The sequence below is a fragment of the Gekko japonicus genome, unplaced genomic scaffold, assembly GCF_001447785.1.
Source record: "Gekko japonicus isolate JY-2015 unplaced genomic scaffold, Gekko_japonicus_V1.1 scaffold42, whole genome shotgun sequence".
Taxonomy (NCBI): domain Eukaryota; kingdom Metazoa; phylum Chordata; class Lepidosauria; order Squamata; family Gekkonidae; genus Gekko; species Gekko japonicus.
Genome location: NW_015165831.1, coordinates 1,775,653 through 1,788,203, shown reverse-complemented (window position 1 = coordinate 1,788,203; position 12,551 = coordinate 1,775,653). Strand labels below are relative to the sequence as shown.

The 12,551-nt window shown below is 45.1% G+C and overlaps 1 protein-coding gene across 1 annotated transcript in view; it reads right to left on the bottom strand.

The window, feature by feature from the left end:
- TMEM79 (transmembrane protein 79) overlaps positions 1 to 10,371 on the bottom strand; it is a 12,330-nt gene extending 1,959 nt beyond the window's left edge. The window contains exons 1-3 of the mRNA XM_015410831.1: positions 10,280 to 10,371; positions 5,791 to 6,764; positions 1,242 to 1,455 (exon numbers count right to left, since the gene is read on the bottom strand). Of these exons, the coding sequence (XP_015266317.1) occupies positions 1,242 to 1,455; positions 5,791 to 6,541 (965 nt within the window). The 5' untranslated portion in view covers positions 6,542 to 6,764; positions 10,280 to 10,371. The remainder of the gene's footprint in view (positions 1 to 1,241; positions 1,456 to 5,790; positions 6,765 to 10,279) is intronic.
- Positions 10,372 to 12,551: the final 2,180 nt, after the last annotated feature.

Here is a 12,551-nt window from a genome sequence, read left to right as displayed (position 1 = left end):
TGCGAGCAGAGAATGTTCTACACTGGCTGATACTAGGGCTGCCAAGCTGCGGCGGGGGATCTGCATGTCTTTACGGGATCCCTGCCGCCGGGGACAGCGATACGCGTTGCACTGCCGTCGCCAGGATGTGACGCTACCTGTCGCTCTGACAACGGGACTCCAAACAGCCCCGTTGCCAGAGCGACGCATAGCGTCACATCCTGGCGACGGCGGTGCAACGCGTATCGCTGTCCCCCGCGGCAGGGATCCTGTAAAGACATGTGGATCCCCCGCCGCGGCTTGGCAGCCCTAGCTGATACTGTTATATGACTATGAAGAACCACTAGCACTTTATTATGATTTTATATTTGTTTTAACCACAACTATGTTTTAATGTAATTATCTGTTTTCATGTGAGCCGCCCTGAGCCAGCTTCGGCCAGGAGGGTGAGGTAAAAATCTGAAAAATAAATAAATAAATTTTGCTGCACACTAAAAACCCAATCATGGAAGTAAATAAAATTATAATCCCAACTTTAAGACCTCAATATGCCCAAGGAACAAAAAGATGGGAAATACTTGAAGGAACAGCAGTTACCCCTTGGAAGTTATTTGGGTATTTCTGGAAGGAGTGTCTGTACGGATCCTTCTATCCAACAGAAATATTATGTAGTTTCGTGGCCTACTGCAGCAGTTTAGCCAGCCTGGTCATTTCTCCAGAGAGAAACAGACCCAGTTTGTGAAAACGGGTTTTTATTTGTGAATGGAAAAGAACTAAATATGAGTTCTCCCCCAATTTGTGGAATTGTTATCACAGGCCCTGCTTCCAGAATATCTTTTATTTATGTAGGTACTCGATCGTTCTTTGTTTTCATGGATAGCTTCTTCACGATACTTCTCCTCAGTGGTTAGAGTTCTGGACTGGGACCTAGGAGAACCAGGTCCGCATCCCAACTCTGATGTGAGAGCTCACTGGGTGACTATATGCCTGTCTCACAGGGTTGTGTTTGAGGAGAACAATGTCTGAAGCCATTTTGAGACTTCATGGGGGAGAAAAGCAGCATGTCAGTTAAATGATGAAACGCTGGCTGCTCCTCATAGTATGTCAGACAGATACTCCTCCCATACTTCCTCCACTGTAATGGTCTGGGTTAAACTCCTTGCGCCGGATACATTTCCCCAGCTACCCATCAGCCTTACCAGGGAGAATTTACTAAGAGAGCCATAGTTGTGGGAGGATGCTGGCACGAAAGCTTCTCTTACCGTGAAATGGCAAAGAGGGCCGTCAGCAAAGGAATGAGCTTGAGGCCTTCCTGAGGCAGGTAAGTGGAGAGAACGGCGATGTTGAAGAAGTACAGGATGAAAAGGTGGACCGACTGGGACACGTAGTGGCGGTGGATCTCCACTTCCCGCCGCAGCTCCCCAAAGGGTTGTAGGGAGGAGAAGCAGAGGCGGGACACTCCATACACAACCATGCCTGAAATGGAAAGGCAAAAATGATAGCAAATCTGAACATCAAAACATGATTTTTTTGTAGTAGATACCAGGGATAAGGTGTTTACTGTACTAAAGGAAGGGCAGAATCCTGTGCCAGTGCCCAACTGTTTTCCCATCCTGAAAGAGTCTGGGAGTGTTATTTGACCTGGGTTGGTTGGGTTTTTTGGGGGGGTTTTTTGTGGGGGGGAGCTGTGCCTGTACTGTTTCAGGTTGGGAAAACAGCACAGGAGAAGGCTAAAGCCACTTTCCCCCTCCACCATGGTTCTGTTCATTGTTCCCTCTAGCTCACAAGGCTCCACAGCTTAGAGGGAGCATTGATAAATAAATAAAAATTGGTCCTGATCCCAACAACATGATGTGTGCCTGATGGTCTGAACGTCAGGTTGGAGAACTCATACCCAACTTGTAAAAAAACCCTGTCTAGTTCAATTCTAAGCAAAGCTGTATTCTGGGACCTACATAAATAATACAAGCATGCATGACTCTGCTCTTTAGCGATGCTCCAACTGTCCCAAGCTACTGGGTACAGTTCCCTGTTCTCTCTCTATTCTTACCTTTGGGGATACCGTTTTCATTTTTTTAAATGCGAGTTGCTACCCAAGTTATCCTTCAGGGTTCAGCTCCTTCCCCAGGAACACAGTCTCACAGTGGGGAATGGATACATCCTGTCTATAGCACACATCCATGTGAATAACATCTATGGTCAATGGCAGCTGTTTGTGCACATGAGGACTAGAAGTGCCATACAGCACACCGCTTTGCTGCTCCATACACAGCAGCCATTGCAGAATATGTTACTGATATATTTTGAACTATTGAAAAGAGGGTCAAAGATGCAGAACAGAGGTCAGAGTGTTGGACTTGTAGACTTGAATCCAAAGCCCCATTTGAGCCATGATGCTCACTGAGTGATCTCGGCCCGGTTATTTGCCTTCTGCCCAACCCATCTCACAGGGGGTGTCAGCATCAGGAGGGAAAAGCAGAATCAATCAGCCCATCGTTTAATCTTACCCTGACCCCTCAAGTGAGGCATGTGGTGATTACTATTATGGCACGATTATGTTTTTCTAGTTACAGCTTTAATCCAAAGACCAACCCCTTTCTTGCCTTTTACATGAGTGCCTGAGAAGGGAGCACTCGCTGGAGGAGACCCTGATGCTGGGAATGATTGAAGGTCAAAGAAGACGGGGACGGCAAAGGATGAGGTGGTTAGACAGTGTTATCGATTAAACGAACATGAAATTGAGCCAACTCCAGAGGATGCGGAAGACAGGAGAGCCCGGCATGATGTGGTCCATGGGGTCACGGACTCGACTGTGTGACTGAACAACAACAAACTGCTCAGAAGTGCTACCTAGGGCTGCTTGGGCCTTTTCAAACTCATCTCTGTGGCCGTCTGCTAAAGCATGTAATTCTTAGTTTGACTATTCAATTCTGCAGCTGTGCAATGGAACCCCAAAATGGCACCCACTTCTGTGTGAGCTTTCTGGCACAGAGAAGTTGGAACTCCAACCCTAGCCACAATCATGACCATAACTTATTTGTTTTTAACAGGGCTTAGATTCAGAATGTGTTCTCAGTGCCTCTGACCATGTCATAATTGTGAGACATGCAGCACGCCTCCCTTTATCAACACAAACGTTTCCACTATCTTATGGCTGTGACTCACCCACACATCCTTTCTTACAATGTAATTTCGTCACTTTGGTTAGCCAGACTTCGGCTGAAGAGCAAGCTATAAAGTATAATAAAATAATGAAGGGCAGAGGAAGTGAGGAGTCAGTCCAGGCGCCTCTCTCAGTTGCAGTATCACTGAGGTTATGCAATACTTAGATCTAATCAGGTTGGTTATACACCACCTAATTGGTTCATCAAAGGCAGCCAGTTAAACAACTTTACAGTAAAGTTACATCTCTAGCTGAGATACTTGAAATCTTCTCACCCTCCTACTTTACCAGGGGTGTTGTGAAACCAACATTCTCTGAACTCCCTGGAGGGGAACGGAGGCAGTAACTATTTGGACATCGCCAGAAGCATATTTCATGATGACACATTGATCCCGCCCTTTCTCCAAAGAACTCAGAGTAGCAAACATGCTTCTCTCTCATCCTATGCTCATGACACCTTCCAAAGTACGTTAGGCTGGAACAATGCACTCTCTAAGCTGTGGAATCTTGTGAGCAAAAATTCTACTTTGTGAGCTCCTGGCATTAAAGTTGTGAGCGAGCGATTTGGCTGCTGCATAAATTAGTTTGCTCTGGAGCCATCCTTCCTGAGCTAAGACAAAAATGTGTGAGCCGGAGGCTAAAAAAACTGTGAGCTAGCTCACACTAACTCAGCTTAGAGGGAACACTGGCTGGAAGTTAGCAACAGAGTTGTATGTATAGGAGAAAAGCAGGGCAGAAATATCTTAAACCAACAAACAAGACTGAGATCACTCAGTGAGCTTCATGGCAGAGTGGGAATTTGCTGGTCCTACACTGCCACTGTTCTACACACTGACACACCACACCCATCGATGTTCACTGCCACACCCTCCTCCATACCACCACATGCTGAAGATTTAAGAAGAATGATATAATAAAGTACAAGAAACACATCAAAGTGTCTAATTTACTGTCCTAAGCTATCTATATCATCCATCTCAAACTGAATGAATATGTATCAAAGATGCTTGACAATTCAAAGTTGCATTGAGTCTATCTCGAAATAATATAACAAAGTGTCCGTAGAAGTCCTCTGAAGTGAAAATTAAAGTTTGTGACACACCAAACTTCTTCAGGTTATCGTCACGTAGTTTAGCTATTCACTTAACAAGGACTGTTATCAAATTAAGGGCAATATAACATCAGCTGGAACAGATCCAAAACCTTGAGGGACATTCGATAGCGACCGTCTCAAGAAATCTCTTTATCAAGAGCTGTTGATCCTCTTATTCGAGTGGCCAATCACCATTATTGCCCAGATATTAACAACAGAATGCAGCTGCCTCCTTATTTACAAAACAAACCGATATAATTCAAGTCAGGCTCTGAGCGTGTCACGAACTTTAATTTCATTACAGAGGACTTCTGAGGACACTTTGTTATATTATTTTGAGATGGACTCAATGCAACTTAGAATTGTCAAACATCTTTGATACATATTCATTCACTTTGATACGAGATTGAGATGGATGATATATAGCTAAGGACAGTAAATTAGACATTTGGGTGTGTGGTTTTGCACTTCATTGTTAAATGCATTCAATTCATGGCTTATAGCATTTTCTGAGAATTTTTTCACAATTTTGCCATGTTATTTTGGTTAAGTCTGTACATGCTGTTAATTACCATGATCCTTTTATATTTAGAAGATTTAAGGAGGAGCATACTCTTAACAAGAAACTCCAAAGTGGCTTTTCTCCCCTCTTCTAGGTGTGTGTCCCCTGCTTCCCTAGCCTTCCCAATTTATCCAACAGGTGTACTTAAAGTACTCCAAACACTGATTTCAGTCATCTGGTCTTGTTCCTTTCCACAGTTTGCAAGGTGGACTGTCAACCTTCTAAACGTAGCTTAATATTTGATCAGGGTTGTCCCCCCCTCCCCGGGAACAAGGAAAGCCTATCTTAACAAAGCTGTAAAATGGTTCTGGGGATGCAACGGGGGAGAGACAGAACTGTGATGTTCCAAATGCTGGCCAATCACTGCTGTGTAAAGTGGCTTCTGCTGCAAACTGACAGAACAGGTTTTCCCAAAGCTCACCACAGTGCAGCAAGTGTGCTTCTGAAGCTGCCGAACTACTTAGACGATGTACATTTCTAAATAACACAAGATTCCGAACAGGAAGACAAAAATATCCTTAAAAGTATCTGTAGGAAGCAGGCATGAGCTTCTTCCCCAGCAAAAATGCAAAATCTGGCACTGGGCAAAGAATTCGGCATCAAGAATCACATCTCCCCATGCCCAATAAAAGCAAGATCCTAGAATACAAAAGACGAAAAAGTAAAATATCAAACGTAACAGAGGGGCTGAGCAGAGGTGGGGCCTCATTGCTTCCTGCCTCCCCAGAACAGGCAAAAGATTAAGACATTATCATTGAAAATATATTTGTACAATTAATGAGGACTGCAGAATAAAACTTGTTGTAAGATGCATGAGTAGAGGTAGCCTGGGATTTGCCCACCAGAGTTTGTTTATGAGCCCCTGCATGGGGCATCTAGCTGGCTACTTTTAGTAGGCAAGATGCTGAGCTACTGAGCCTGCCAGGAAATCCTTCCTTTCTTATAACCACCCTTCTCTTGCTGAAGAAACACAAAGTACATAGTTTTGCTTACCTATAATGATTGGGAAAGTGGCAAACACGCCACAGCGAAGTGTGTAAACCAAGCGGGTGCTCATGGTGGGCATCAGAGGTGCGTCAAAGGGCAGGAAGACATACGCGCCATAAATCAGGCAAGGGAAAATTATTGTGGCTCCAATCATGGAGGCCACGGCCTTCAGGTTGGTAGAGTTACAGTTGCGGCACAGAAGGCACTCCAGCCTCTCAGAGTACGACTTGGCTCGCTCTCCATCACAGCTAGGCAAGTCGTCAAAGTGTGCTGAGTAACCACGAGAGATGAAATTCTGCTTCTCAGAGTCGCCCTTCTCCTTTTCACAGAGCACAATTTCCTCTTCGCATTCGTGTTGTTTCCTCTTCTTCTCATCCCCCGTCGGGGTGTGTTCAATGCAACAGGGGTCAATGGGAACAAAGACGTGAGCTGCCGCTTCAGGCATTCCATTGCTCTCCCCATCCTCCTCCCTGGTGGTGGGAGCTTTGTAGAAGGCCTCATCACCCACAAGAGGGCCCCCCTTGGCATCTTCTCTGCTCCCCTCAGGACTAGGCCTCATGTCACTCTTAGATACTTCAAGTGCTGCAGTCTCACAAGCGGAACTGTGACACGCATCATTCCATCGTAGGGTAGCCTCAGGATCCTCAGAACTCTGCTCTTGAGGGTAGCTTTGGTTCACCTTGTCCCTGGGCAAGTCCTTCCCGAAAGCCACCAACGCCACCTCCTCAGAAGGGGTAACAGAACTGGCGGCTGCCATTTTGGGTCTCCAACCCTTTTCAGGGCTGTTCCAGCCTCTGGCAACCCCCTGTGTTGCAAAAGTTCATCAAGCTAGATGTCCATGACTGCGATCTCTTCTTAACTCACAAACAATGTGTTTCAGGAGAGCAAAATACCTCTGTGTAGATTTGGGAAGTAGAGGTGGTCATCTGTGGAAAGTTTAGGCGGTGGGCCATCTCATTTTCTCGGGCACAGTCCTTCTTCTACAAAAGGGATGGAAAAGCACACACAAGCTTTAAAGACACGCATGCATGAGATGACATCATCGACGTTCTGTAAACTAGGACTCTGAGACAAGCAAACCTTGCTGCTAGCAAGGAAATCTCACAGCCAATATTTTTTTTTCCACGGGGCACATGAAAGAATAAATAAAAGGAGTTCTAGTCCATCTGGTTAATCTTTAAGAGAGAGATGTCAAACATCAAGCTTGGAGTGGAAGCAACACAATCTGGTATGGACTTCTCTGCTCGTGATTTTGACTGGAGACAGAAGCGGGCTCTGCCTAATGTAGAGCTACAGCCTGGCTAGAAGCCAGAACCAAACTTAACCAGAATGTTTCCTTCTTGGCCTATTGCCAAGGCTGGAAGATGTTTATCCGGGGGTGGGGGGGTTAGCCAAGCAGCCCAACAGTCTTCCACTCCTTTCAGCAGCTCTACGCATTCTCCCTTGCTGCGCTGTCCCTTACTCCAGAAACGTCTTCCCAAATGTGGCACCACTCCCATCCCTCTGCCTTTCAAATCCCTCCTCAAAACTCATTTCTTTTGTAAAGTTATTGGGTTGGGTCCAGACAAGCATTTCCACAGACAAAAGGACTTCCACCTGCAGTCAGTGTTCCCTCTAAGCTGAATTAGCGTGAGCTAGTTCACAGTTCTTGAGCCTCCGGGTCACATGTTTTTGTCTTAGCTCAGGAAGGATGGCTGCAGAGCCAACTAATTTATGCAGGAGCCAAATCGCTTGCTCACAACTTTAATGCCAGTAGCTCACAAAATAGAATTTTTGCTCACAAGACTCCACAGCTTAGAGGGAGCATTACCTGCAGTTTTCTTCCTCCCTCCTGCAGCAGTTCAAAATGTTCTCCTCATCTTTTTGCGGAGAGATCTGGAGTACTTTTGGGGCTGCCGTGGGAGGGAAGAGATGGGACCACCGCACACTGCAGGTAGAAGTCTTTCCGCCTGCCTTTATACCTTAGTCCTCACCCCGTTCTTATACCAAAAGGCACTGCTCACATCCTGGTAGAAGTCTTTCCGCCTGCCTTTATTCCTTAGTCCTCATTCCCAGACCTGAGATTCCATTCCCAGCAGTGTGTCATAGATGAAAATAAGATGTTGGCAACACCCCATTCTTATACCAAAAGGCACTGCTCACATCTCCCTTAGCTCCAATGCATTGTTCAAGGCACTACTTTGCTATAGCTGGTCTTCTGTTGATTTAAAAGCCAAGATGGTGTTTATTCAAGATAGATTAGAAAAGCACAGTTGCCTGATAACATGCCATCACACTTTAAAAGAGAACTCAGCAACTGCAGGATATTAAACTACAGGCTGTGCACTCATCACCCGTTCATGTGCAGGCACTGACCTGTGCAGATCAGCACTCCAGACAAGACTTATCCACTCAGGCAGAGATTTCACTTGCAGAGATGCTGAGGAGGGAACTGAACCCTGAAGCAATGAAAGTAATTTGCACTCACAAGGTTTTAACAATGCATCCTCCAAAGGAAGAGAAGAGGAGGAGGAGGAGATTGGATTTATACCCTACCCTTCACTCAGAGTCTCAGAGCAGCTTACAGTCTCCTTTCCCTTCCCCTCCCCACAACAGACACCCTGTGAGGTAAGTGGGGCTGAGAGAGCTCTGATAGAAACTGCTCTTTTTCAAGAACAGCTCTGACAGAACTATGGCTTGCCCAAGGTCATCCAGCAGCTGCAAGTAGAGGAGTGGGGAATCAAACCCAGTTCTCTCAGATTAGAGTCCACACACTTAACCACTACACCAAACTGGCTCAAACAGCAATTTATTAAGGATAGTAACAAAAAACTGGAACTTTGCTTGGTAAATAAGGACCGTTGTGGAGATCGGATATTGTAACTCTGTATACAAGAGGATCTGGGAGGGAAAGGGTTAAGAGAATTCTCTCACTCAGTTACACTTGGCCCCACCCTCTCATTGGTCAGATAATGAGCCTCTTTGGCCCTTGCTTGCCTTCTGTTTCATCTTATATAGGACCCCTCTTCTCTCTCTTACCTGGGCTTGGAGCCATAGCAAGTTAACTTTTTCTTAAAGTTACTCTGTTCACAATAGGTTAAATAAATGTATCTACATTAATATGCCATGTAAGATGCACTTCTATTTTTGTAAGTAAAATTTCTTTCTCTTGTTACCATTGGAGTCAGATCATCTTTGTAATTTGTTTGAATAGCATATTCCCCTTAACCGGAAAGGTAGTGAATCAGGGATCATGTGTAAAGCTTCTGTGCTTCCAAGGCAATTTTTTTTTACATTTAACCCAATATTCGCTTATGAAGGAGCTGTTGTTGCATTGACTCATATTCGTTTACCCTTACCCTCCCCTGTTATTTTCCCTAGTGTCAAAAATCTAAAATTTGACTTGTTCCAAAATCTGAACTGAGCCACAATCCCTACAACAGCCTTGTAAGGTAGGCAATTACTATCACAAACCTTCACAGCAGGCTGAGACCAGGCTGAGATTCAGTGTGCTTAAGGCCATTTAGTTCATTCCAGTGACCAAGATTCAAATGAGGCACTTCTGAGTCCATATCTCTCTTACATCCCTACTGTGCTATTGCAATTCTAAATACACTTTCCTGGAAGTAAGCCCCACTGAATAAAATGGATCCTATTTCCAAGTAGATCTGCTTTAGGATTGCTCCCTATAGCAGCAATATGTAGAACGCAGGAGGGAAAATAGTTACAATCTAAGGAGGGGAAAAGACTAGAGTCAGGACTTACTAGAAAAAGGACCTTCCCACTCCAAAATTGTTCAAGAACATTCGGTTTTGCCACTCCAGAGACTATGGAGGGGAACGTCAAGGCTATTGCTTCGTTCTGACACTGAGGCCCCCTACTCTGGTGAATTCCTAAGGTCAGAGGTGCTAGAGGTTAATACCTGCCTGAAAATGTCCACCTCTGTAGTCCCCAACCTATGTGAGGGCACTCTGTAACGCTTTGTTATGCTCAAAGAAGCCCTTTTCTAATTGCTCAGGCGGCCTGGCACACACACACACATTCCAGCGCTACACCGTGTTATATACGACCGGAGTGGGGGGGGGGGGGGGATAGTAATAGTAAACAAGATAATATTTCAAGGATGATCACACGGAAAATACTTAACCCGCGACGGGGAAAGGGAAAACTAATCCACCTCATTCAGGATACCTTGATCGTTTTACAACTATTCCCACCCCTACCAAAGTCTCGCGGGCAGAAACCAGGCCAGCCGGTGTAAAAAGAGAAGGAAGCGACAAAGCACCATCAGGAAACTGGAAACTCTTCGAAGCCAGTTTAGAACAGGAGGCAAGTCAGAAGTAAATTGGCAGGGGAGGACGATTTAAGGGGGGGGGAGTACGGGGGGGAAATTGAAAACAAAGAAAATGGATCTTACCTAGCCGGTGACAGGCATACATAAACTCTGCATGGCACACACACACCCTTCTCCCTGTTACCTGCTCCTCCCAACCCACCTCCCTGCTTTGCGACTCACTTTTCCACCTGAGGAAACAAAACTGAGCTTGCTCCGATCGCTAGGAGGTAAATCCAGTTACCGGAGGACGGCTCCTTCTGGAAGCTGCAATGCTTTGCATTGCCTTCCCTCTGCTTTCCCTTGGACTTTCAAACCAGTCCAACCAGCCCAGGTGGGGCTGGCATTACAGGGCAAGGGGGTTGGCTGGACTGGCCCCACCTTCCAAGACTCAGGGGTGGCCAAAAACCGTTTGGTATGGTGTTTTTGTTGTTTTTTAATACTCTGACTGGAAAATATAAATGTATTCATTCGCAAACCATGCTTTTTTTTTGTTAACAGAAGAACTAGTTTAGCCAGATAGAATATAAGATCAAGATGCAACCCAGAGAAAGAAACATGTTACATTAAATAAGATCAAGATACAACCCAGAGAAAGAAACGTGTTACATAATAAAGCTGCAACCGATATTACAACATTCACGGCCTGCAATTAAAGAGAACCGTTTCCGTAAAACCCAAAAGGGGGAAGGAAAGTGGATTTTTAAAAATCATTAGCCATAAACTCATCCGGTCTTTCATCATCCAGCAATATGTCGTTACAAAATGCAAAACAGGTGGATCTTGTATGAGTAAGCAAGGTTTGACTCTATAAAAGAATCTGGAACCAACCAGAGATCAAAAATATTGGTGAAACATGGCATAAGTATTAACATTACACATTAAACAAAGCAGAAATTGCATACTGTTGTTGTTGTTCAGTCACACAGTCGAGTCCGACTCTTTGCGACCCCATGGACCAGATCACGCCATGCCTTCCGGTCTTCCGCCATCCTCTGAAGTTGGCTCAACTTCATGTTCGTTGCATCTATGACACTGTCTAACCATCTCATCCTTTGCCGTCCCCGTCTTCTTTGACCTTCAATCAAATTGCATACTAGAAACTTACTTAAAGCAACAGATAGTACAAGTGAAATATAGTACTCTACAGCAGGGGTCACCAACATGGTACCTTCCAGCACCTTTCCTGGTGCCTGCTGAATGTTTTTAGAAAGTGGGCATGGCCAGGTAGGCCTTTTCCCAGCAAGGTTTCTGGTCAGCCATTAGAGATTTGATTGGTTTTACAGGTTTTTAAAAAACACTGCTTTGGTAGCCGCTGCCGTTGCAGCAAAAGGATCTCCACTGTGAGACTAAAAGTAATCTGCTGCAGCCATTTTGTGGCTGTGCCCACTACTCTGTGTCAAAATTCAAAAGGTGCCTGCAGGCTTGAAAAGTTTGGGGACTCCTGCTCTACAGTCCCCAACATTTTCCTCAAGCTTCTCTCTGAATTGTTTTGTCGTACTGTAGCCCTATTTTCTGTGCAAAAAGCCCTCTTGAATAATTTTGTTTTGCATAGTTTTTGGAAAGCCAGCAGACTGGGAGCCTTCCTGACCTCAACAGGCAAATCATTCCATAAGATGGAGGCACAATGGAGAAGGTGGTTGTTGTTTTGTAGGGTGGTACCCAGAGAAGGCCCTGCTCAGATGAGTGAAGATGTCATGGTGGAGCATAGGTAGGGTTGCCGGGTCCCTTTGCCATCCTGGTGGGGGGACGGGCATTCTGGGGTGGTTTGCCATTGCCTGCGTCTGAGTAGCAACTCTGCACTTCCTTGCTGGTCTCCTATCCAACTACTAACCAGAGGCAAACACATCTGGGTTTCAACATCTGACAAGTTGAGGCTATCCTGGATCATCCAGGTCAAGGCCCAGGAGAACTGGATAAGGATAAATAGGCCTGAGTATAGTCAACATATCAAGGACTGCCGATCACAAAACTACAAATGATTTAGCCTAAAGGCTTTACGTAGAGATTGAAGAGCAAGGGGGATAGGATTGCGTCCTGTGGAATCCCACAGATAAATCCCACATGGAGGATAACTGGTCTCCAATGGCAAACCTTTGGATTCATTCGGTAAAGAACAAGTTGAACCGATCCAATGCAAATCCCCTGATGTCTACTTCTGCCTCCAACAAAATGGCACAGTCTGATTTCTTCCTACCATTTCTGGAAATTACAGTTCAGAAGGTGGGACAGGTGCATCTTAATTCTAGCGCTCTTCTTCCACTTTGCTTGTACTAGCGAGCATGAGGATGATTGGTCACACATTTGCAATTTTTAGTTATTGTGCTCTAGAAATGGTGAGCTTACCTGCTGTCTCTCCCCTTTACTGCATTTTGGATAACAAGACTGAATAGGTATAGTATGTTTATAGAGATCAGGCTTTGAGCATTCAATTTCTAAGAAAGTTTAATAAGCA